Source organism: Gymnoscopelus braueri, assembly GCF_963280865.1.
Source record: "Gymnoscopelus braueri genome assembly, chromosome: 2".
Lineage (NCBI taxonomy): Eukaryota > Metazoa > Chordata > Actinopteri > Myctophiformes > Myctophidae > Gymnoscopelus > Gymnoscopelus braueri.
In genome coordinates, this window is record NC_137604.1 from 30,190,253 (window position 1) to 30,216,421 (window position 26,169).

Genomic DNA, 26,169 nt, shown 5'->3' on the forward strand with positions numbered 1-26,169 from the left:
TCCAAAATGTATCCAAAATATTTATGAGAATGCAAAATTATAATATATACCGTTTTTCACATGAATTATATTTCTAGCATTTAAATTATTTAAAATGACCTTTTGGCTTTAACCACTTAAACCCAGCATCGGTATTGTTGGGTAAGCTTTTGCTGAAAATAGCAGATCAACAAGCTCATGTTGTGTCGTATCTTGTAGACTAGGCCCATTGCAAGTTGCTGTACTGTCCTCAACCCTGAGCCATCCAACCCTAGCAAAGTGAACCGGGGTTAGATGGGTTGTGAGTTTGAGGCGAAGAAGTAGCCTTACTAGTTTGTTTTTGGAAGTTTGGAGCCTTATTTTTGAGGCCTTGGTGGTGTTGTGATACCATGAGGAGCATGACCTTGTATGAGGGCCCCTGCAAGAATCTTCAAAGTATTCATACTGACTAGGGGGGCAATCCTATACAAATAGCGTGTTCTTTGGTTGACCTTTTTGATCACTCTTTCGACCATTTTATCACCAGAGAGGTTAAATGAAGCTCTGTCGCTTTGTATCTGTGTTGCTCAACACGTTCGTTGACGTCATCAAGCGTGCTGCATCATCGGAGCTACAGTTGTAGTTTTGTATCTTTGTATCTGGAAGTTGAACCCTCAAGCTCCACCTCAATTTGTAGCTTTGTATCTTTTGTAGCAGCTTCAAACGGCGGGTGTTGCTTTATGTATCTTCATGTCGCTGGCTTCCACTGAAAATGAATGGTAGCATGCATCTTTGTGTCTGCCCGTGTGAACACAGTGGTTATAAGTGGTGGGAGAATGAGCTAATCATGGAGTCATGCATGCCGCGACTGACCCCTGCACTAGACTTTATGTTTATCTCTCTGGCTTCTCCTCATCACCATGGAGAGCAGCACAAAAACAGATACACATTCAGTACATAAACCACATCCACATCCCATAGTGTAGCTTCACACAGTGTCTGGCAATCATATTAGATTTAATTACTCTACTTCCCTGTGTCCTCTATACGTTGGCCTATAGCCATTAGCCATGTTAGTCGACCAAATCATCATAATTGCAGCCAGAGCGTTGTTTTTCATTAGTGTACTTCTCTGCGTCCTCTGTATATTGGTCTACGGCCACATCAGCCAGCAGCACTGTCGACAAGTTCTCCTTCTTTTGTCCTCCTGTCTCTTCATGCACGCTGGCCTTGACATGCCAACAATGAGCCATTTTCCTTTACTTTATTTCCTTCCCTTTTTTGACAGCAGATCAGCAATGACATTTCGGATATAAGTGGAATGTTTATCAGCCTGCATAGCTGATTCTACATTCACTACCTGATCCAAAATGGTATTTATTTAAAAGTTGTATAAAAAATAAAAAAAGAGAACGATTCAAGCACAACTTTGTTTCTTCTTTCTGTACATCCTCTCACACTTTGAATACTTGAAGTACACTCTGTATACTTGTTTCTTTTTTTCTCGTGTTTTTCTTCTGAATGCCTCAAGACCTTGCCTCAAGACCTCAAGGTGAACATAGAAAATTGCTGATGACCCCTTTCAGTGAATTTTGTGTGGTTCACAACTTCCGGGTCAAAAATGTCTGCCCTAGGAAATGAATGGGTATAATACAGGTATTATGTTCATCCAGCATAATACATTCTCCTTACATACACACGCACAGGAAGGACAGGAAGCCACAAATCATCCTTGACTACAACAGCAACAAAGGGGTATTGACGGCCTTGATAAGGTAGGCTACAGTAATATACCGTTTCGTGCATTTTTATTTTACCATAATGTAAACAAACACATTTTTGTGAATGACAGCCCGTTGGCCCATGGTTGGGTTCAACAACCCCATACCGTATGTATAAAGCATTATGTGAATGGTAAATGGTGCATTGGCGCCATTCCCAAAGCGCTTTACAGTGTGCCATTCACACACACACACACACACACACACATTCACTCAGTGACAGTGGCGGAAACCATGCAGGCACTATCACCTGCACATCAGGACCAGTAAGTGCCTTGCACAAGGGCAAGCCTTTAGCGTTGATGAATTATAGTATTGATTGAGGATTATGGATTATTATTGTGGGCTCGCTGCAGCGAGCACACAATAATCACTATTTCAAAATAGAAATCACTATTTCTTTATTATTCTCTCCCAAAAGTTTGGCACCTAACTACTCCTACATACTTTCACTTAGAAACTCCATTCAAACTGTAAAAAAAATCCAGCTTGCTGTGTGCTTGTAAAAAAAAAATATATTTGTAGTTAATAATTAACTTTAAACACAAAAAAAGTCAATGGGAAAGTCAAATGTTATTTCAACTGAAAACCCCTAGAGAGAGGACAGAGGAGAAATGCCCTGTGTTTTCGTAAAGTCACTGTGGCTTCACTTTTTACACTACAGACAGTAGATCGCACAGGTCTGCTCTCCAATTTAATCCAAAGATCTAAGCTGTGTGATGTATACATTTTAAATTAAGACCATTAATATAAACCCATGTCTCTCTTCACTCTAGCAATCAGTACACCTGGTGTTAGCTAGCTTGTCAGTCATTGGCTGCTCAGTGGTGCTTCAAAGTAACTAAGTATATTTACTCAAGTACTATGCAAGTGCTTACAATGCACAGTTTAATTTTGGGGTACTTTTACTTTCTTTTCCATTTTTGTTAGGCCTACTTCTACTCCACTACAATTACAGCTTTAGTTACAATTTGCAGATTTGATTATTAACACCTAATCTGCCAGAATTATTTCAGATTTTTTTGCTGTAGACTGCCAGAGATTTTTCATTGAAAAAAAAAGTACTCAGGAGCCGAGATACAGAATTTTTAAGTTGTAAGTTAACAAGGAAGTGCATAGGAGTTTAAATCTTCGATAAATCATATCTCCTTGGTCTTTGGGTCAAAAAAAAGAGAACGCAGATCTGCGTCTTTGGCAGCCAGGCGAGGGATTAAATAGAACGCAGATATGCGTCTTTGGCAGCCAATACAAAACCTACAGTGACCACACACAGCCGATCTACAATGATTTTGTTTAATGTAAAATGTATTTCAAAAATACAAATATTTATACACCATAAAATTAAAACACTATCAGAATATTGTAGTCCTAGAATGTCTGATCCTACATACATCCCATGTATTCCAAACACAGAGATCGATCCACGACTGCGCACCCGGAACACACGAAATGTATGCAAGATCACAGACACTCAGGGCCAAATAAATGCTACGATGTAATAAAACAGTTAGAGCTTAGAATGATGAGGCGGGGTCACGGAGTCCTGAACGGCAAATCCTGCGACAGGAGGGCGCCCGTAACAGTCCCATGTTATAAAGCCCACCCAACAGAGGGCTGGACGGGGGTGGGTCCAATTCCTGGGGGGGTGAGGGTGATGGCGGGATCCGAGGGTGGTGGCGGTGGGGCCCGTTATAATAATACATACAATTTATATAGCGCTTTTCTAGGTACTCAAAGTCGCTTTGAAGAGCAGAATAAAAACAACTTTATTGGCAGTTGGACTTCTCCCTCAGTCCTGAGTGAGTCAGGGCCAATGATGAGGATTTCCGATTTATTGCAGTTGAGTTTTAAGAAGTTTGCATCCAGTTTTTTACGTCGGTCAGGCAGGAGGTGAGGGTGGAGTGGGTGGTGGCAGTGATGGCTGTGCAGGGGAGGTAAAGTTGTGCGTCATCAGCATAGCAGTGGTATCGGAGGCCGTGTCTGCGGAGTATCTGTCCAAGGGAGAGCATGAAGAGGATGGGGGCCAAGTACTGAGCCTTGGGGGACGCCATGACAAGAGTTGTGTGTGATTGGCAGTTGTTGATGGATATGAAATGATGTCTGTCAGTGAGGTATGATTTGAACCAGGAATGATGATGATGGTGATGATGCTGAGGTGATGGTGGCAGCTGAGGGTGGTGGCGGTGGGGGCGGGGCCTGTTGGTGCTGCTGATGCTGATGGTGATGGTGCTGATGGTGTTGTTGGTGCTGCTGATGGTGATGGTGCTGATGGTGTTGGTGCTGCTGATGGTGGAGGGTTGGGGATTGGGATTGCCCTGGCCATTACAGCCAGGGCAATTTACGTTTATTATTACCTCTACCAAGGCCATTGCAGCCTGGATGGGTGCATTTCTGGGCTGCACCAGGCTGCACTGGGCTGCTTAAAAGAGGGCAATATTTAGCCAGTCTGTGTGTCTTTTTTGAGGGGTCCTGGGTGTTCCCCTGGCCATTGCAGCCAGGGGTGGGGCACTTTAGGAGCGTTTCTTTTGCACCTGTACCAAGGCCATTGTCAGCTGGAGGGGAAAAAGACAAGAGGGTTTATGTTTAGATACAGAACTCTGCTCTGTTATTTTGAGGTTATTGACTGTTTTATATATTTACACATTTGCAGAGTGCTAAAATTATGATGGAATCTTGCACACTGCAAATAAACTATATGTGAGGCAAGTGACTCGGCTGAAGTAACTATGCAACATTCTTATGTGATGGTTAACATGCACTGCTGTTCACACCCATGGTCCAATCGCAGGCTCTTGTCTCTCAGGCAATGGGAAAGTCCTTTATTCCACTACAATTATTTGACAACTTTAGTTGCTAGTTAATTTCCAGATATAAATGATGATATCATAACATACATTAACCACTTTATCCCTAATTTATACATAGGGTATTTGAAAATAGCAGATCTACAAGCTCCAGTCACAACATGTCGCACCGCAAAGCCTTGTGAGCGTGTAGGTCTGCTATTTTCAAACATTCTAGTAGTTTTACTTTAAGAATATTTTGATGCCAATACTTTTGTACTTTTACTCAAGTAACATTTTTAACACAGGCCCTTTACTTGTAACGGAGTATTTCTACATGGTATTGCTACTTTTACTTAAGTAAAATATCTGAGTACTTCTTCCACCACTGACATTACATATCTGTAACTGAGAGTGTACAAATGAAACCAAATGGACCCTTACGGGTCTGTAACTGAGTGTACAAATGGAACCAAATGGACCTTAGGTCTGTAACTGAGTGTACAAATGGAACCAAATGGACCCTTACAGGTCTGTAACTCTGAGAGTGTATACATGGAACCAAATGGACCCTTACAGGTCTGTAACTGAGAGTGTACAAATGGAACCAAATGGACCCTTACAGGTCTGTAACTGAGTGTACAAATGGACCCTTACAAGTCTGTAACTCTGAGAGTGTACAAATGGAACCAAATGGACCCTTACAGGTCTTTAACTCTGAGAGTGTACAAACGGAACCTTACCTTTGACTTCCTCCCTGGCCTACAAAGCCATGCAATATAAGTAATATAAATGATTGAGGCAACTTCATGATAAACAGTAGAAAAGGCCACATAACCTATGTATTCTATATACAAAAGCCAAGATACATTTGTTTTAATAGGATGGTGTCTTTTAAAACGTCCTTACAAACGGTTTGTGTTTACAAGGAAGTAGGCCTACCTACACTACAGGCTAACTAACCAACAGAATCTTGCAGCAAAAATAAAGTGCATGAAATATGTGCACCATATGTTGGGTCACAATGTTATTTCTCAACCAACAATGTTCAGACGTGGATATAAATAGTTATAAAGCCATAAACATACCTCCTTGTTGATCTCCCAACCCACAGACAGAACCACTCAGCTGCTGCTGCTCAGACACTAATGACTTGATTTGGAGCGACTTTCAAGCTGCGCTGGAGTCATACAACCAATGAGAGCGCAGTGTGCTGAGGGACGACCAATGAGCGCAGGTTTTAATTGGTTGTCAGGGAAACCATCACGACCAATCGCAGGCTCTTGTCTCTCAGGCAATGGAAATAGAGGCGGATCGTTTTCGTGTTTCAAATCAAAATATACTTCAGTACTCCAAGTAAAAGTACTCATTATGCACAATGTTCCATTTCACAAGTTATCATGTGTATAAAATCCTTTGGGAATAGCAGGTCTACAAGCTCACAACGTGTCGCAAAGCGATGCGTTGTGAGCTTTACATCGCAGCAGTGGTGTAAAGTTATTAAGTACATTTACTCAAGTACTGTACTAAAGTAAAACATTTTGGTGTTTTTACTTTACTGCAGTATTTCCCATTTTCAATACTTTGACTTCCACTCCACTACACCTTAGAGGCAAATATTGTACTTTTACTCCACTACAATTATTTGAAAACTTTATACTTAGTTACTTTGCAGATATAAATTATTATATAATAAAACATACTTTAACCACTTAATTCAGTCCTATTTTATACATAGGCTATTTGAAAATAGCAGATCTACAAGCTCACAACCCGTCGCATGGCGACACGTTGTGAGCTTGTAGATCTGCTATTTTCAAACATTTCAGTACTTTTACTATTGATACTTTAAGTGTTTTGATGCCAATACTTTTGTACTTTTACTCAAGTAACATTTTGAACACAGGCCTTTTACTTGTAACAGAGTAAAAGACTCTGTCATGTCATTTATCTGGGGACCCCCTGGAACCCCCTCAACCCACCCGGACCCCACTTTAGGGGGTGTGAAGGGTCCTTGATGATCTGCCTTACCTTTCACTGCATGTAGAGACAAAGATTTGATTGTTTAATGATTCTTGTGAGTTGTTGTTTTTTTGTGATGATTCAATACTGTTAAAATGTCCTTGTTATTAAAACCATTCAGTCTCCTGAGGAGACTGAATGGTCAGCCTTATTCACCTGTTTCCTAGGCTGTGTGTTTTCCACTTCCTGTCGATTTCATTGGATATCATTGGTCATCTGACCAGTTTCATTGGATCAAATCGACAGGAAGTGGAAAACACACATTCTAGGAAACAGGTGAATACTGACACTCAGCTTCAGGGAGGACCATATGTCCACCTATGTGGTCAGAGAGCGCTTGCCACCTGCATATTTAAAGAGCTTCGGTCCATTGTTATTGCATTTAATTTTGCTTGTGTTTATGGAGAAGAGAATGTGACAAGACACAGCTCTGTGGGACCCCAGTATTTAAAACAATATTACCGGATGTCAAACCATTTACTCTTAACATGCTGGAGTCTGTCTGAAATGATGAATCCATAAAACCAGCGTTGTGTTGAGTTAGTCATTGAAAGTGCATCAGTTTGTTTGTGTTTATGTGTTGAAAGCAGATGGAAATTCCATAAATAAGATGAGTTTGGAGAGTCAATGTATCTGCATGTGTTAAAAGTTAGGTTGGCATCCTCAACTCCCTGTTTCACCTTGTAGGCAAACTGGAGTGGGTCCAGACTGTCACCAGTGTTGCATTGGTCATTGCATGCAGTAACACACCGTCCCACCAGTCTTTTGAGCAGGAGCACGCACACGCATATGCATTGATTAAAAACAACCCTTATAAGTTCACACCTCAACAAAGTTTACAAAGGCTGCCGACTGCCGGGTGTCACATAATTAACATAGGAATGAGCTTAGATGCATATCAATTGTCCATTTGTGACAGTAGTGTAGGTGTTAAGCGACATGAGTGTGACGTCTTAAAATAGCATCCCACCAGAGATAGATTCACCAATGCAACACTGACTGTCACCCATATTGGTAAGTTCCTCAGTGACTACCCTCTCCATACATTTACAGAGGATGGAAGTGAGTGCTGCAGGCCTGAAGTCGTTCATGGCTTTAGCATGGGGGATTAAGAGTGTATACAGGTACAATTTGGGGTGGTGACGTCACGTGTGAGACATAACACTCCTTAACATTACTTCATGGTTACAATATACAATTTAGGCACTTAGCAGACGCTCTTATTCCAGAGCAATTTACAGCAAGGAAAACACAAGTTAATACATCAAATGCATAAAAATAGTAATCCAGGATCATTGGTAAACCAAGAACATATCATCAGTCTAAACAGTATAATATCAAAACAAGTATATCTCTAATAATATCTCAAATCTGCACATTGATCAATTATACACACTAGGATGTCAGGTCTACAAATGACCTGTAATACATAAGATGCTATGTAAATATTCAAAGTAAAAGTACTTGTTACTTAAGTACAGTATATATGTAGCCCAGTCTAAAACTCATTCCATAATTAATTTAGACTACTGGCTCAAATTAATGCAATAAATAAATAGGTTAATACACTAAAAACACATTTCTAAAAAGACTGAATTCATATGGTTTAAATAGGGTAAATATATGGACAGATGCCATATATAAAAAATAGGAAACTAATTCATAGTCCTTTGAGTTAAAACCTCATGATCAGTGCAGAAGGGCATAGTTTGTTTGAAATGTACATGGCCCAGCACATGTGTGTAGAATCACAACCTATCTTGTCAGCAGCCGTGTGTCAATCTTGTGTTTCTCTAGTTTTGATTTGTTCGTGCTTAATTGACAGCCAATCAGGAGTCCAGTCCCAGGTGGAGGGGTGGGTTCTCAAAGCCTGCTAGGGAACAGGTGTTCCAAATCATTTAAGTCAGGGGTTTTCAACTGATTATGAACCAGGGACCACCACTCTGACTGAGAATCAACCTGGGGGACCACTGTTGTGTTGGGAGGGGTGATATGGGCATGGTGTGGGGGGAAAGCTTGAAATTAAATAATGACTGTGAAGGGCTTAATTTAATTTGTTAATTTGAGGTGAATTAAATCAAGCCCTTAACAGTTATTATTTAACTGAGATATGCTAGTGGTCCAGAGCTAAGAAAAAACTCTTGTTAACTGATTCATTACAACTTATGGGCACATTTCCTTATAATGGTGACTCAACCAAGCAATCCGGTACAGTTTCCCTTGAGATTCCAACTTCCATTTCTGTGGAAGTTCTTGACATCCGACTTCCCAGTAACTGACAACATTGGCGCGTCATCATACAGTACGTCACCAGATAATTTACTGCACTGTTTCTCAACAAGTGGTCGATAAAATAACATAGAATACAATAAAATACAAATCTTCACTTTCCTACATAACTAAATGCATGGCCAGGGACCACATGCAATACCTTCACAGACCACCAGTTGTCCACGGACCACCAGTTGAAAACCCATGATATAAGTCATTTTAACAGATACTGACAGAGTGAGACATCTTGTTCAGTGTAATGGCATATTATTACTGAGAAGTTGGCACTATTAAGACGAAGTGTTGAATAGTGATTATCGGCTAAACTGTACATTCTTAAGAGGTGCTAGGCTGTTAGCAGCTACTGTAAATTAGCCAAACTAGCTGACACATAAATGGTGACATATGGAACTCAGTGACTAGGTTTCAACCAAAGCGAGTGATTTCAACAAGTGGCACTGAATTACTATAGGTCACCAGTTTTGGAGTTGCCTCTGCATAGCTGATTTTACATTCACTACCTGATCCAAAATGGTATTTATTTAAAAGTTGTATAAAAAATAAAAAAAGAGAACGATTCAAGCACAACTTTGTTTCTTCTTTCTGTACATCCTCTGACACTTTGAATACTTGAAGTACACTCTGTATACTTGTTTCTTTTTTTCTCGTGTTTTTCTTCTGAATGCCTCAAGACCTTGCCTCAAGACCTCAAGGTGAACATAGAAAATTGCTGATGACCCCTTTCAGTGAATTTTGTGTGGTTCACAACTTCCGGGTCAAAAATGTCTGCCCTAGGAAATGAATGGGTATAATACAGGTATTATGTTCATCCAGCATAATACATTCTCCTTACATACACACAGGAAGGACAGGAAGCCACAAATCATCCTTGACTACAACAGCAACAAAGGGGTATTGACGGCCTTGATAAGGTAGGCTACAGTAATATACCGTTTCATGCATTTTTATTTTACCATAATGTAAACAAACACATTTTTGTGAATGACAGCCCGTTGGCCCATGGTTGGGTTCCACAACCCCATACCGTATGTATAAAGCATGTGAATGGTAAATGGTGCATTGGCGCCATTCCCAAAGCGCTTTACAGTGTGCCATTCACACACACACATATTCACTCAGTGACAGTGGAGGAAACCATGCAGGCACTATCACCTGCACATCAGGACCAGTAAGTGCCTTGCACAAGGGCAAGCCTTTAGCGTTGATGAATTATAGTATTGATTGAGGATTATGGATTATTATTGTGGGCTCGCTGCAGCGAGCACACAATAATCACTATTTCAAAATAGAAATCACTATTTCTTTATTATTCTCTCCCAAAAGTTTGGCACCTAACTACTCCTACATACTTTCACTTAGAAACTCCATTCAAACTGTAAAAAAAAACTTGCTGTGTGCTTGTACTTTTTTTTTTAAATAATTTGTAGTTTTTGAAATAATTAACTTTAAACACAAAAAAGTCAATGGGAAAGTCAAATGTTATTTCAACTGAAAACCCCTAGAGAGAGGACAGAGGAGAAATGCCCTGTGTTTTCGTAAAGTCACCGTGGCTGCACTTTTTACACTACAGACAGTAGATCGCACAGGTCTGCTCTCCAATTTAATCCAAAGATCTAAGCTGTGTGATGTATACATTTTAAATTAAGACCATTAATTTAAACCCATGTCTCTTCACTCTAGCAATCAGTACACCTGGTGTTAGCTAGCTTGTCAGTCATTGGCTGCTCAGTGGTGCTTCAAAGTAACTAAGTATATTTACTCAAGTACTATGCAAGTGCTTACAATGCACATTTTGGGGTACTTTTACTTTCTTTTCCATTTTTGTTAGGCCTACTTCTACTCCACTACAATTACAGCTTTAGTTACACTTGCAGATTTGATTATTAACACCTAATCTGCCAGAATTATTTCAGATTTTTTGCTGTAGACTGCCAGAGATTTTTCATTGAAAAAAAAAAAGTACTCAGGAGCCGAGATACAGAATTTTTAAGTTTTAAACAAGAAAGTGCATAGGAGTTTAAATCTTCGATAAATCTTATCTCCTTGGTCTTTGGGTCAAAAAAAAAACACGCAGATCTGCGTCTTTGGCAGCCAGGCGAGGGATTAAATAGAACGCAGATATGCGTCTTTGGCAGCCAATACAAAACCTACAGTGACCACACACAGCCGATCTACAATGATTTTGTTTAATGTAAAATGTATTTCAAAAATACAAATATTTATACACCATAAAATTAAAACACTATCAGAATATTGTAGTCCTAGAATGTCTGATCCTACATACATCCCATGTATTCCAAACACAGAGATCGATCCACGACTGCGCACCCGGAACACACGAAATGTATGCAAGATCACAGACACTCAGGGCCAAATAAATGCTACGATGTAATAAAACAGTTAGAGCTTAGAATGATGAGGCGGGGTCACGGAGTCCTGAACGGCAAATCCTGCGACAGGAGGGCGCCCGTAACAGTCCCATGTTATAAAGCCCACCCAACAGAGGGCTGGACGGGGGTGGGTCCAATTCCTGGGGGGGTGAGGGTGATGGCGGGATCCGAGGGTGGTGGCGGTGGGGCCCGTTATAATAATACATACAATTTATATAGCGCTTTTCTAGGTACTCAAAGTCGCTTTGAAGAGCAGAATAAAAACAACTTTATTGGCAGTTGGACTTCTCCCTCAGTCCTGAGTGAGTCAGGGCCAATGATGAGGATTTCCGATTTATTGCAGTTGAGTTTTAAGAAGTTTGCATCCAGTTTTTTACGTCGGTCAGGCAGGAGGTGAGGGTGGAGTGGGTGGTGGCAGTGATGGCTGTGCAGGGGAGGTAAAGTTGTGCGTCATCAGCATAGCAGTGGTATCGGAGGCCGTGTCTGCGGAGTATCTGTCCAAGGGAGAGCATGAAGAGGATGGGGGCCAAGTACTGAGCCTTGGGGGACGCCATGACAAGAGTTGTGTGATTGGCAGTTGTTGATGGATATGAAATGATGTCTGTCAGTGAGGTATGATTTGAACCAGGAATGATGATGATGGTGATGATGCTGAGGTGATGGTGGCAGCTGAGGGTGGTGGCGGTGGGGGCGGGGCCTGTTGGTGCTGCTGATGCTGATGGTGATGGTGCTGATGGTGTTGTTGGTGCTGCTGATGGTGATGGTGCTGATGGTGTTGGTGCTGCTGATGGTGGAGGGTTGGGGATTGGGATTGCCCTGGCCATTACAGCCAGGGCAATTTACGTTTATTATTACCTCTACCAAGGCCATTGCAGCCTGGATGGGTGCATTTCTGGGCTGCACCAGGCTGCACTGGGCTGCTTAAAAGAGGGCAATATTTAGCCAGTCTGTGTGTCTTTTTTGAGGGGTCCTGGGTGTTCCCCTGGCCATTGCAGCCAGGGGTGGGGCACTTTAGGAGCGTTTCTTTTGCACCTGTACCAAGGCCATTGTCAGCTGGAGGGGAAAAAGACAAGAGGGTTTATGTTTAGATACAGAACTCTGCTCTGTTATTTTGAGGTTATTGACTGTTTTATATATTTACACATTTGCAGAGTGCTAAAATTATGATGGAATCTTGCACACTGCAAATAAACTATATGTGAGGCAAGTGACTCGGCTGAAGTAACTATGCAACATTCTTATGTGATGGTTAACATGCACTGCTGTTCACACCCATGGTCCAATCGCAGGCTCTTGTCTCTCAGGCAATGGGAAAGTCCTTTATTCCACTACAATTATTTGACAACTTTAGTTGCTAGTTAATTTCCAGATATAAATGATGATATCATAACATACATTAACCACTTTATCCCTAATTTATACATAGGGTATTTGAAAATAGCAGATCTACAAGCTCCAGTCACAACATGTCGCACCGCAAAGCCTTGTGAGCGTGTAGGTCTGCTATTTTCAAACATTCTAGTAGTTTTACTTTAAGAATATTTTGATGCCAATACTTTTGTACTTTTACTCAAGTAACATTTTTAACACAGGCCCTTTACTTGTAACGGAGTATTTCTACATGGTATTGCTACTTTTACTTAAGTAAAATATCTGAGTACTTCTTCCACCACTGACATTACATATCTGTAACTGAGAGTGTACAAATGAAACCAAATGGACCCTTACGGGTCTGTAACTGAGTGTACAAATGGAACCAAATGGACCTTTACAGGTCTGTAACTGAGTGTACAAATGGAACCAAATGGACCCTTACAGGTCTGTAACTCTGAGAGTGTATACATGGAACCAAATGGACCCTTACAGGTCTGTAACTGAGAGTGTACAAATGGAACCAAATGGACCCTTACAGGTCTGTAACTGAGTGTACAAATGGACCCTTACAAGTCTGTAACTCTGAGAGTGTACAAATGGAACCAAATGGACCCTTACAGGTCTTTAACTCTGAGAGTGTACAAACGGAACCTTACCTTTGACTTCCTCCCTGGCCTACAAAGCCATAGACCATATTCACACGGCGGCCATATTGGAATTTAACATTGAAAGTGCCGCCACCCGGGGTGGCTACTTTCATTGACTTCATAGAAACATGGCCGCCGTGTGAATATGGTCTATGCAATATAAGTAATATAAATGATTGAGGCAACTTCATGATAAACAGTAGAAAAGGCCACATAACCTATGTATTCTATATACAAAAGCCAAGATACATTTGTTTTAATAGGATGGTGTCTTTTAAAACGTCCTTACAAACGGTTTGTGTTTACAAGGAAGTAGGCCTACCTACACTACAGGCTAACTAACCAACAGAATCTTGCAGCAAAAATAAAGTGCATGAAATATGTGCACCATATGTTGGGTCACAATGTTATTTCTCAACCAACAATGTTCAGACGTGGATATAAATAGTTATAAAGCCATAAACATACCTCCTTGTTGATCTCCCAACCCACAGACAGAACCACTCAGCTGCTGCTGCTCAGACACTAATGACTTGATTTGGAGCGACTTTCAAGCTGCGCTGGAGTCATACAACCAATGAGAGCGCAGTGTGCTGAGGGACGACCAATGAGCGCAGGTTTTAATTGGTTGTCAGGGAAACCATCACAACCAATCGCAGGCTCTTGTCTCTCAGGCAATGGAAATAGAGGCGGATCGTTTTCGTGTTTCAAATCAAAATATACTTCAGTACTCCAAGTAAAAGTACTCATTATGCACAATGTTCCATTTCACAAGTTATCATGTGTATAAAATCCTTTGGGAATAGCAGGTCTACAAGCTCACAACGTGTCGCAAAGCGATGCGTTGTGAGCTTTACATCGCAGCAGTGGTGTAAAGTTATTAAGTACATTTACTCAAGTACTGTACTAAAGTAAAACATTTTGGTGTTTTTACTTTACTGCAGTATTTCCCATTTTCAATACTTTGACTTCCACTCCACTACACCTTAGAGGCAAATATTGTACTTTTACTCCACTACAATTATTTGAAAACTTTATACTTAGTTACTTTGCAGATATAAATTATTATATAATAAAACATACTTTAACCACTTAATTCAGTCCTATTTTATACATAGGCTATTTGAAAATAGCAGATCTACAAGCTCACAACCCGTCGCATGGCGACACGTTGTGAGCTTGTAGATCTGCTATTTTCAAACATTTCAGTACTTTTACTATTGATACTTTAAGTGTTTTGATGCCAATACTTTTGTACTTTTACTCAAGTAACATTTTGAACACAGGCCTTTTACTTGTAACAGAGTAAAAGACTCTGTCATGTCATTTATCTGGGGACCCCCTGGAACCCCCTCAACCCACCCGGACCCCACTTTAGGGGGTGTGAAGGGTCCTTGATGATCTGCCTTACTTTTCACTGCATGTAGAGACAAAGATTTGATTGTTTAATGATTCTTGTGAGTTGTTGTTTTTTTGTGATGATTCAATACTGTTAAAATGTCCTTGTTATTAAAACCATTCAGTCTCCTGAGGAGACTGAATGGTCAGCCTTATTCACCTGTTTCCTAGGCTGTGTGTTTTCCACTTCCTGTCGATTTCATTGGATATCATTGGTCATCTGACCAGTTTCATTGGATCAAATCGACAGGAAGTGGAAAACACACATTCTAGGAAACAGGTGAATACTGACACTCAGCTTCAGGGAGGACCATATGTCCACCTATGTGGTCAGAGAGCGCTTGCCACCTGCATATTTAAAGAGCTTCGGTCCATTGTTATTGCATTTAATTTTGCTTGTGTTTATGGAGAAGAGAATGTGACAAGACACAGCTCTGTGGGACCCCAGTATTTAAAACAATATTACCGGATGTCAAACCATTTACTCTTAACATGCTGGAGTCTGTCTGAAATGATGAATCCATAAAACCAGCGTTGTGTTGAGTTAGTCATTGAAAGTGCATCAGTTTGTTTGTGTTTATGTGTTGAAAGCAGATGGAAATTCCATAAATAAGATGAGTTTGGAGAGTCAATGTATCTGCATGTGTTAAAAGTTAGGTTGGCATCCTCAACTCCCTGTTTCACCTTGTAGGCAAACTGGAGTGGGTCCAGACTGTCACCAGTGTTGCATTGGTCATTGCATGCAGTAACACACCGTCCCACCAGTCTTTTGAGCAGGAGCACGCACACGCATATGCATTGATTAAAAACAACCCTTATAAGTTCACACCTCAACAAAGTTTACAAAGGCTGCCGACTGCCGGGTGTCACATAATTAACATAGGAATGAGCTTAGATGCATATCAATTGTCCATTTGTGACAGTAGTGTAGGTGTTAAGCGACATGAGTGTGACGTCTTAAAATAGCATCACACCAGAGATAGATTCACCAATGCAACACTGACTGTCACCCATATTGGTAAGTTCCTCAGTGACTACCCTCTCCATACATTTACAGAGGATGGAAGTGAGTGCTGCAGGCCTGAAGTCGTTCATGGCTTTAGCATGGGGGATTAAGAGTGTATACAGGTACAATTTGGGGTGGTGACGTCACGTGTGAGACATAACACTCCTTAACATTACTTCATGGTTACAATATACAATTTAGGCACTTAGCAGACGCTCTTATTCCAGAGCAATTTACAGCAAGGAAAACACAAGTTAATACATCAAATGCATAAAAATAGTAATCCAGGATCATTGGTAAACCAAGAACATATCATCAGTCTAAACAGTATAATATCAAAACAAGTATATCTCTAATAATATCTCAAATCTGCACATTGATCAATTATACACACTAGGATGTCAGGTCTACAAATGACCTGTAATACATAAGATGCTATGTAAATATTCAAAGTAAAAGTACTTGTTACTTAAGTACAGTATATATGTAGCCCAGTCTAAAACTAATTCCATAATTAATTTAGACTACTGGCTCAAATTAATGCAATAAATAAATAGGTTAATACACTAAAAACACATTTCTAAAAAGACTGAATTCATATGGTTTAAATAGGGTAAATATATGGACAGATGCCATATATAAAAAATAGGAAACTAATTCATAGTCCTTTGAGTTAAAACCTCATGATCAGTGCAGAAGGGCATAGTTTGTTTGAAATGTACATGGCCCAGCACATGTGTGTAGAATCACAACCTATCTTGTCAGCAGCCGTGTGTCAATCTTGTGTTTCTCTAGTTTTGATTTGTTCGTGCTTAATTGACAGCCAATCAGGAGTCCAGTCCCAGGTGGAGGGGTGGGTTCTCAAAGCCTGCTAGGGAACAGGTGTTCCAAATCATTTAAGTCAGGGGTTTTCAACTGATTATGAACCAGGGACCACCACTCTGACTGAGAATCAACCTGGGGGACCACTGTTGTGTTGGGAGGGGTGATATGGGCATGGTGTGGGGGGAAAGCTTGAAATTAAATAATGACTGTGAAGGGCTTAATTTAATTTGTTAATTTGAGGTGAATTAAATCAAGCCCTTAACAGTTATTATTTAACTGAGATATGCTAGTGGTCCAGAGCTAAGAAAAAACTCTTGTTAACTGATTCATTACAACTTATGGGCACATTTCCTTATAATGGTGACTCAACCAAGCAATCCGGTACAGTTTCCCTTGAGATTCCAACTTCCATTTCTGTGGAAGTTCTTGACATCCGACTTCCCAGTAACTGACAACATTGGCGCGTCATCATACAGTACGTCACCAGATAATTTACTGCACTGTTTCTCAACAAGTGGTCGATAAAATAACATAGAATACAATAAAATACAAATCTTCACTTTCCTACATAACTAAATGCATGGCCAGGGACCACATGCAATACCTTCACAGACCACCAGTTGTCCACGGACCACCAGTTGAAAACCCATGATATAAGTCATTTTAACAGATACTGACAGAGTGAGACATCTTGTTCAGTGTAATGGCATATTATTACTGAGAAGTTGGCACTATTAAGACGAAGTGTTGAATAGTGATTATCGGCTAAACTGTACATTCTTAAGAGGTGCTAGGCTGTTAGCAGCTACTGTAAATTAGCCAAACTAGCTGACACATAAATGGTGACATATGGAACTCAGTGACTAGGTTTCAACCAAAGCGAGTGATTTCAACAAGTGGCACTGAATTACTATAGGTCACCAGTTTTGGAGTTGCCTCTGCATAGCTGATTTTACATTCACTACCTGATCCAAAATGGTATTTATTTAAAAGTTGTATAAAAAATAAAAAAAGAGAACGATTCAAGCACAACTTTGTTTCTTCTTTCTGTACATCCTCTGACACTTTGAATACTTGAAGTACACTCTGTATACTTGTTTCTTTTTTTCTCGTGTTTTTCTTCTGAATGCCTCAAGACCTTGCCTCAAGACCTCAAGGTGAACATAGAAAATTGCTGATGACCCCTTTCAGTGAATTTTGTGTGGTTCACAACTTCCGGGTCAAAAATGTCTGCCCTAGGAAATGAATGGGTATAATACAGGTATTATGTTCATCCAGCATAATACATTCTCCTTACATACACACAGGAAGGACAGGAAGCCACAAATCATCCTTGACTACAACAGCAACAAAGGGGTATTGACGGCCTTGATAAGGTAGGCTACAGTAATATACCGTTTCATGCATTTTTATTTTACCATAATGTAAACAAACACATTTTTGTGAATGACAGCCCGTTGGCCCATGGTTGGGTTCCACAACCCCATACCGTATGTATAAAGCATTATGTGAATGGTAAATGGTGCATTGGCGCCATTCCCAAAGCGCTTTACAGTGTGCCATTCACACACACACACATATTCACTCAGTGACAGTGGAGGAAACCATGCAGGCACTATCACCTGCACATCAGGACCAGTAAGTGCCTTGCACAAGGGCAAGCCTTTAGCGTTGATGAATTATAGTATTGATTGAGGATTATGGATTATTATTGTGGGCTCGCTGCAGCGAGCACACAATAATCACTATTTCAAAATAGAAATCACTATTTCTTTATTATTCTCTCCCAAAAGTTTGGCACCTAACTACTCCTACATACTTTCACTTAGAAACTCCATTCAAACTGTAAAAAAAACTTGCTGTGTGCTTGTACTTTTTTTTTTAAATAATTTGTAGTTTTTGAAATAATTAACTTTAAACACAAAAAAGTCAATGGGAAAGTCAAATGTTATTTCAACTGAAAACCCCTAGAGAGAGGACAGAGGAGAAATGCCCTGTGTTTTCGTAAAGTCACCGTGGCTGCACTTTTTACACTACAGACAGTAGATCGCACAGGTCTGCTCTCCAATTTAATCCAAAGATCTAAGCTGTGTGATGTATACATTTTAAATTAAGACCATTAATTTAAACCCATGTCTCTTCACTCTAGCAATCAGTACACCTGGTGTTAGCTAGCTTGTCAGTCATTGGCTGCTCAGTGGTGCTTCAAAGTAACTAAGTATATTTACTCAAGTACTATGCAAGTGCTTACAATGCACATTTTGGGGTACTTTTACTTTCTTTTCCATTTTTGTTAGGCCTACTTCTACTCCACTACAATTACAGCTTTAGTTACACTTGCAGATTTGATTATTAACACCTAATCTGCCAGAATTATTTCAGATTTTTTGCTGTAGACTGCCAGAGATTTTTCATTGAAAAAAAAAGGTACTCAGGAGCCGAGATACAGAATTTTTAAGTTTTAAACAAGAAAGTGCATAGGAGTTTAAATCTTCGATAAATCTTATCTCCTTGGTCTTTGGGTCAAAAAAAAAACACGCAGATCTGCGTCTTTGGCAGCCAGGCGAGGGATTAAATAGAACGCAGATATGCGTCTTTGGCAGCCAATACAAAACCTACAGTGACCACACACAGCCGATCTACAATGATTTTGTTTAATGTAAAATGTATTTCAAAAATACAAATATTTATACACCATAAAATTAAAACACTATCAGAATATTGTAGTCCTAGAATGTCTGATCCTACATACATCCCATGTATTCCAAACACAGAGATCGATCCACGACTGCGCACCCGGAACACACGAAATGTATGCAAGATCACAGACACTCAGGGCCAAATAAATGCTACGATGTAATAAAACAGTTAGAGCTTAGAATGATGAGGCGGGGTCACGGAGTCCTGAACGGCAAATCCTGCCCGTAACAGGAGGGCGCCCGTAACAGTCCGTAACAGTCCCATGTTATAAAGCCCACCCAACAGAGGGCTGGACGGGGGTGGGTCCAATTCCTGGGGGGGTGAGGGTGATGGCGGGATCCGAGGGTGGTGGCGGTGGGGCCCGTTATAATAATACATACAATTTATATAGCGCTTTTCTAGGTACTCAAAGTCGCTTTGAAGAGCAGAATAAAAACAACTTTATTGGCAGTTGGACTTCTCCCTCAGTCCTGAGTGAGTCAGGGCCAATGATGAGGATTTCCGATTTATTGCAGTTGAGTTTTAAGAAGTTTGCATCCAGTTTTTTACGTCGGTCAGGCAGGAGGTGAGGGTGGAGTGGGTGGTGGCAGTGATGGCTGTGCAGGGGAGGTAAAGTTGTGCGTCATCAGCATAGCAGTGGTATCGGAGGCCGTGTCTGCGGAGTATCTGTCCAAGGGAGAGCATGAAGAGGATGGGGGCCAAGTACTGAGCCTTGGGGGACGCCATGACAAGAGTTGTGTGTGATTGGCAGTTGTTGATGGATATGAAATGATGTCTGTCAGTGAGGTATGATTTGAACCAGGAATGATGATGATGGTGATGATGCTGAGGTGATGGTGGCAGCTGAGGGTGGTGGCGGTGGGGGCGGGGCCTGTTGGTGCTGCTGATGCTGATGGTGATGGTGCTGATGGTGTTGTTGGTGCTGCTGATGGTGATGGTGCTGATGGTGTTGGTGCTGCTGATGGTGGAGGGTTGGGGATTGGGATTGCCCTGGCCATTACAGCCAGGGCAATTTACGTTTATTATTACCTCTACCAAGGCCATTGCAGCCTGGATGGGTGCATTTCTGGGCTGCACCAGGCTGCACTGGGCTGCTTAAAAGAGGGCAATATTTAGCCAGTCTGTGTGTCTTTTTTGAGGGGTCCTGGGTGTTCCCCTGGCCATTGCAGCCAGGGGTGGGGCACTTTAGGAGCGTTTCTTTTGCACCTGTACCAAGGCCATTGTCAGCTGGAGGGGAAAAAGACAAGAGGGTTTATGTTTAGATACAGAACTCTGCTCTGTTATTTTGAGGTTATTGACTGTTTTATATATTTACACATTTGCAGAGTGCTAAAATTATGATGGAATCTTGCACACTGCAAATAAACTATATGTGAGGCAAGTGACTCGGCTGAAGTAACTATGCAACATTCTTATGTGATGGTTAACATGCACTGCTGTTCACACCCATGGTCCAATCGCAGGCTCTTGTCTCTCAGGCAATGGGAAAGTCCTTTATTCCACTACAATTATTTGACAACTTTAGTTGCTAGTTAATTTCCAGATATAAATGATGATATCATAACATACATTAACCACTTTATCCCTAATTTATACATAGGGTATTTGAAAATAGCAGATCTACAAGCTCCAGTCACAACATGTCGCACCGCAAAGCCTTGTGAGCGTGTAGGTCTGCTATTTTCAAACATTCTAGTAGTTTTACTTTAAGAATATTTTGATGCCAATACTTTTGTACTTTTACTCAAGTAACATTTTTAACACAGGCCCTTTACTTGTAACGGAGTATTTCTACATGGTATTGCTACTTTTACTTAAGTAAAATATCTGAGTACTTCTTCCACCACTGACATTACATATCTGTAACTGAGAGTGTACAAATGAAACCAAATGGACCCTTACGGGTCTGTAACTGAGTGTACAAATGGAACCAAATGGACCCTTACAGGTCTGTAACTGAGTGTACAAATGGAACCAAATGGACCCTTACAGGTCTGTAACTCTGAGAGTGTATACATGGAACCAAATGGACCCTTACAGGTCTGTAACTGAGAGTGTACAAATGGAACCAAATGGACCCTTACAGGTCTGTAACTGAGTGTACAAATGGACCCTTACAAGTCTGTAACTCTGAGAGTGTACAAATGGAACCAAATGGACCCTTACAGGTCTTTAACTCTGAGAGTGTACAAACGGAACCTTACCTTTGACTTCCTCCCTGGCCTACAAAGCCATGCAATATAAGTAATATAAATGATTGAGGCAACTTCATGATAAACAGTAGAAAAGGCCACATAACCTATGTATTCTATATACAAAAGCCAAGATACATTTGTTTTAATAGGATGGTGTCTTTTAAAACGTCCTTACAAACGGTTTGTGTTTACAAGGAAGTAGGCCTACCTACACTACAGGCTAACTAACCAACAGAATCTTGCAGCAAAAATAAAGTGCATGAAATATGTGCACCATATGTTGGGTCACAATGTTATTTCTCAACCAACAATGTTCAGACGTGGATATAAATAGTTATAAAGCCATAAACATACCTCCTTGTTGATCTCCCAACCCACAGACAGAACCACTCAGCTGCTGCTGCTCAGACACTAATGACTTGATTTGGAGCGACTTTCAAGCTGCGCTGGAGTCATACAACCAATGAGAGCGCAGTGTGCTGAGGGACGACCAATGAGCGCAGGTTTTAATTGGTTGTCAGGGAAACCATCACGACCAATCGCAGGCTCTTGTCTCTCAGGCAATGGAAATAGAGGCGGATCGTTTTCGTGTTTCAAATCAAAATATACTTCAGTACTCCAAGTAAAAGTACTCATTATGCACAATGTTCCATTTCACAAGTTATCATGTGTATAAAATCCTTTGGGAATAGCAGGTCTACAAGCTCACAACGTGTCGCAAAGCGATGCGTTGTGAGCTTTACATCGCAGCAGTGGTGTAAAGTTATTAAGTACATTTACTCAAGTACTGTACTAAAGTAAAACATTTTGGTGTTTTTACTTTACTGCAGTATTTCCCATTTTCAATACTTTGACTTCCACTCCACTACACCTTAGAGGCAAATATTGTACTTTTACTCCACTACAATTATTTGAAAACTTTATACTTAGTTACTTTGCAGATATAAATTATTATATAATAAAACATACTTTAACCACTTAATTCAGTCCTATTTTATACATAGGCTATTTGAAAATAGCAGATCTACAAGCTCACAACCCGTCGCATGGCGACACGTTGTGAGCTTGTAGATCTGCTATTTTCAAACATTTCAGTACTTTTACTATTGATACTTTAAGTGTTTTGATGCCAATACTTTTGTACTTTTACTCAAGTAACATTTTGAACACAGGCCTTTTACTTGTAACAGAGTAAAAGACTCTGTCATGTCATTTATCTGGGGACCCCCTGGAACCCCCTCAACCCACCCGGACCCCACTTTAGGGGGTGTGAAGGGTCCTTGATGATCTGCCTTACTTTTCACTGCATGTAGAGACAAAGATTTGATTGTTTAATGATTCTTGTGAGTTGTTGTTTTTTTGTGATGATTCAATACTGTTAAAATGTCCTTGTTATTAAAACCATTCAGTCTCCTGAGGAGACTGAATGGTCAGCCTTATTCACCTGTTTCCTAGGCTGTGTGTTTTCCACTTCCTGTCGATTTCATTGGATATCATTGGTCATCTGACCAGTTTCATTGGATCAAATCGACAGGAAGTGGAAAACACACATTCTAGGAAACGGGTGAATACTGACACTCAGCTTCAGGGAGGACCATATGTCCACCTATGTGGTCAGAGAGCGCTTGCCACCTGCATATTTAAAGAGCTTCGGTCCATTGTTATTGCATTTAATTTTGCTTGTGTTTATGGAGAAGAGAATGTGACAAGACACAGCTCTGTGGGACCCCAGTATTTAAAACAATATTACCGGATGTCAAACCATTTACTCTTAACATGCTGGAGTCTGTCTGAAATGATGAATCCATAAAACCAGCGTTGTGTTGAGTTAGTCATTGAAAGTGCATCAGTTTGTTTGTGTTTATGTGTTGAAAGCAGATGGAAATTCCATAAATAAGATGAGTTTGGAGAGTCAATGTATCTGCATGTGTTAAAAGTTAGGTTGGCATCCTCAACTCCCTGTTTCACCTTGTAGGCAAACTGGAGTGGGTCCAGACTGTCACCAGTGTTGCATTGGTCATTGCATGCGGTAACACGCCGTCCCACCAGTCTTTTGAGCAGGAGCACGCACACGCATATGCATTGATTAAAAACAACCCTTATAAGTTCACACCTCAACAAAGTTTACAAAGGCTGCCGACTGCCGGGTGTCACATAATTAACATAGGAATGAGCTTAGATGCATATCAATTGTCCATTTGTGACAGTAGTGTAGGTGTTAAGCGACATGAGTGTGACGTCTTAAAATAGCATCCCACCAGAGATAGATTCACCAATGCAACACTGACTGTCACCCATATTGGTAAGTTCCTCAGTGACTACCCTCTCCATACATTTACAGAGGATGGAAGTGAGTGCTGCAGGCCTGAAGTCGTTCATGGCTTTAGCATGGGGGATTAAGAGTGTACTGTATACAGGTACAATTTGGGGTGGTGACGTCACGTGTGAGACATAACACTCCTTAACATTACTTCATGGTTACAATTTACAATTTAGGCACTTAGCAGACGCTCTTATTCCAGAGCAATTTACAGCAAGGAAAACACGAGTTAATTCATCAAATGCATAAAAATAGTAATCTAGGATCATTGGTAAACCAAGAACATATCATCAGTCTAAACAGTATAATATCAAAACAAGTATATCTCTAATAATATCTAAAATCTGCACATTGATCAATTATACACACTAGGATGTCAGGTCTACAAATGACCTGTAATACATAAGATGCTATGTAAATAGTATTGATTGAGGATTATGGATTATTATTGTGGGCTCGCTGCAGCGAGCACACAATCACTATTTCAAAATAGAAATCACTATTTCTTTATTATTCTCTCCCAAAAGTTTGGCACCTAACTACTCCTACATACTTTCACTTAGAAACTCCATTCAAACTGTTAAAAAAATCCAGCTTGCTGTGTGCTTGTACTTTAAAAAAAGTTAATAATAATTAACTTTAAACACACAAAAAAAGTCAATGGGAAAGTCAAATGTTATTTCAACTGAAAACCCCTAGAGAGAGGACAGAGGAGAAATGCCCTGTGTTTTCGTAAAGTCACTGTGGCTTCACTTTTTACACTACAGACAGTAGATCGCACAGGTCTGCTCTCCAATTTAATCCAAAGATCTAAGCTGTGTGATGTATACATTTTAAATTAAGACCATTAATATAAACCCATGTCTCTCTTCACTCTAGCAATCAGTACACCTGGTGTTAGCTAGCTTGTCAGTCATTGGCTGCTCAGTGGTGCTTCAAAGTAACTAAGTATATTTACTCAAGTACTATGCAAGTGCTTACAATGCACAGTTTAATTTTGGGGTACTTTTACTTTCTTTTCCATTTTTGTTAGGCCTACTTCTACTCCACTACAATTACAGCTTTAGTTACACGTTGCAGATTTGATTATTAACACCTAATCTGCCAGAATTATTTCAGATTTTTTGCTGTAGACTGCCAGAGATTTTTCATTGAAAAAAAAAGTACTCAGGAGCCGAGATACAGAATTTTTAAGTTTTAAGTTAACAAGGAAGTGCAAATCTTCGATAAATCATATCTCCTTGGTCTTTGGGTAAAAAAAAAGAGAACGCAGATCTGCGTCTTTGGCAGCCAGGCGAGGGATTAAATAGAACGCAGATATGCGTCTTTGGCAGCCAATACAAAACCTACAGTGACCACACACAGCCGATCTACAATGATTTTGTTTAATGTAAAATGTATTTCAAAAATACAAATATTTATACACCATAAAATTAAAACACTATCAGAATATTGTAGTCCTAGAATGTCTGATCCTACATACATCCCATGTATTCCAAACACAGAGATCGATCCACGACTGCGCACCCGGAACACACGAAATGTATGCAAGATCACAGACACTCAGGGCCAAATAAATGCTACGATGTAATAAAACAGTTAGAGCTTAGAATGATGAGGCGGGGTCACGGAGTCCTGAACGGCAAATCCTGCGACAGGAGGGCGCCCGTAACAGTCCCATGTTATAAAGCCCACCCAACAGAGGGCTGGACGGGGGTGGGTCCAATTCCTGGGGGGTGAGGGTGATGGCGGTGGGGCCCGTTATAATAATACATACAATTTATATAGCGCTTTTCTAGGTACTCAAAGTCGCTTTGAAGAGCAGAATAAAAACAACTTTATTGGCAGTTGGACTTCTCCCTCAGTCCTGAGTGAGTCGGGGCCAATGATGAGGATTTCCGATTTATTGCAGTTGAGTTTTAAGAAGTTTGCATCCAGTTTTTTACGTCGGTCAGGCAGGAGGTGAGGGTGGAGTGGGTGGTGGCAGTGATGGCTGTGCAGGGGAGGTAAAGTTGTGCGTCATCAGCATAGCAGTGGTATCGGAGGCCGTGTCTGCGGAGTATCTGTCCAAGGGAGAGCATGTAGAGGATGGGGCCAAGTACTGAGCCTTGGGGGACGCCATGACAGGAGTTGTGTGTGATTGGCAGTTGTTGATGGATATGAAATGATGTCCGTCAGTGAGGTATGATTTGAACCAGGAATGATGATGATGGTGATGCTGAGAGGTGATGGTGGCAGCTGAGGGTGGTGGCGGTGGAGGCAGGGCCTGTTGGTGCTGCTGATGCTGGTGGTGATGGTGTTGGTGCTGCTGATGGTGATGGTGGAGGGTTGGGGATTGGGATTGCCCTGGCCATTACAGCCAGGGATTGCCCTGGCCATTACAGCCAGGGATTGTCCAGGGGGGGGGGGGGGTTCACCGACCCGTCGCACCCTGGTGTTTGGCACCGTTTGAGGATTGGGGGGGGGGGGGGTTCACCG

The 26,169-nt window shown here is 40.8% G+C and overlaps 2 protein-coding genes across 2 annotated transcripts; both read right to left on the reverse strand.

The window, feature by feature from the left end:
- Nucleotides 1–3,024: 3,024 nt before the first annotated feature.
- LOC308101456 (uncharacterized protein) lies at nucleotides 3,025–5,647 on the reverse strand. Its single transcript, XM_080450875.1, has 2 exons — nucleotides 5,611–5,647; nucleotides 3,025–4,291 (listed from the first exon to the last, which is right to left on the reverse strand). The coding sequence occupies exon 2, from the start codon at nucleotides 4,106–4,108 to the stop codon at nucleotides 3,587–3,589; it is 522 nt and encodes a 173-aa protein (XP_080307001.1). The 5' UTR covers nucleotides 4,109–4,291; nucleotides 5,611–5,647; the 3' UTR covers nucleotides 3,025–3,586.
- A 13,475-nt stretch (nucleotides 5,648–19,122) lies between these two features.
- On the reverse strand, nucleotides 19,123–21,762 carry LOC308103213 (uncharacterized protein). Its single transcript, XM_080453109.1, has 2 exons — nucleotides 21,726–21,762; nucleotides 19,123–20,403 (listed from the first exon to the last, which is right to left on the reverse strand). Exon 2 carries the CDS (start codon nucleotides 20,218–20,220, stop codon nucleotides 19,699–19,701), a length of 522 nt encoding a protein of 173 aa, XP_080309235.1. The 5' UTR covers nucleotides 20,221–20,403; nucleotides 21,726–21,762; the 3' UTR covers nucleotides 19,123–19,698.
- Between the last annotated feature and the right edge of the window lie 4,407 nt (nucleotides 21,763–26,169).

Bases quoted from the DNA above. Each gene is read 5' to 3' on its own strand.
- LOC308103213 (XM_080453109.1), bottom strand. From the start codon at position 20,220: ATGGCCTTGGTAGAGGTAATAATAAACGTAAATTGCCCTGGCTGTAAT.
- LOC308101456 (XM_080450875.1), bottom strand. From the start codon at position 4,108: ATGGCCTTGGTAGAGGTAATAATAAACGTAAATTGCCCTGGCTGTAAT.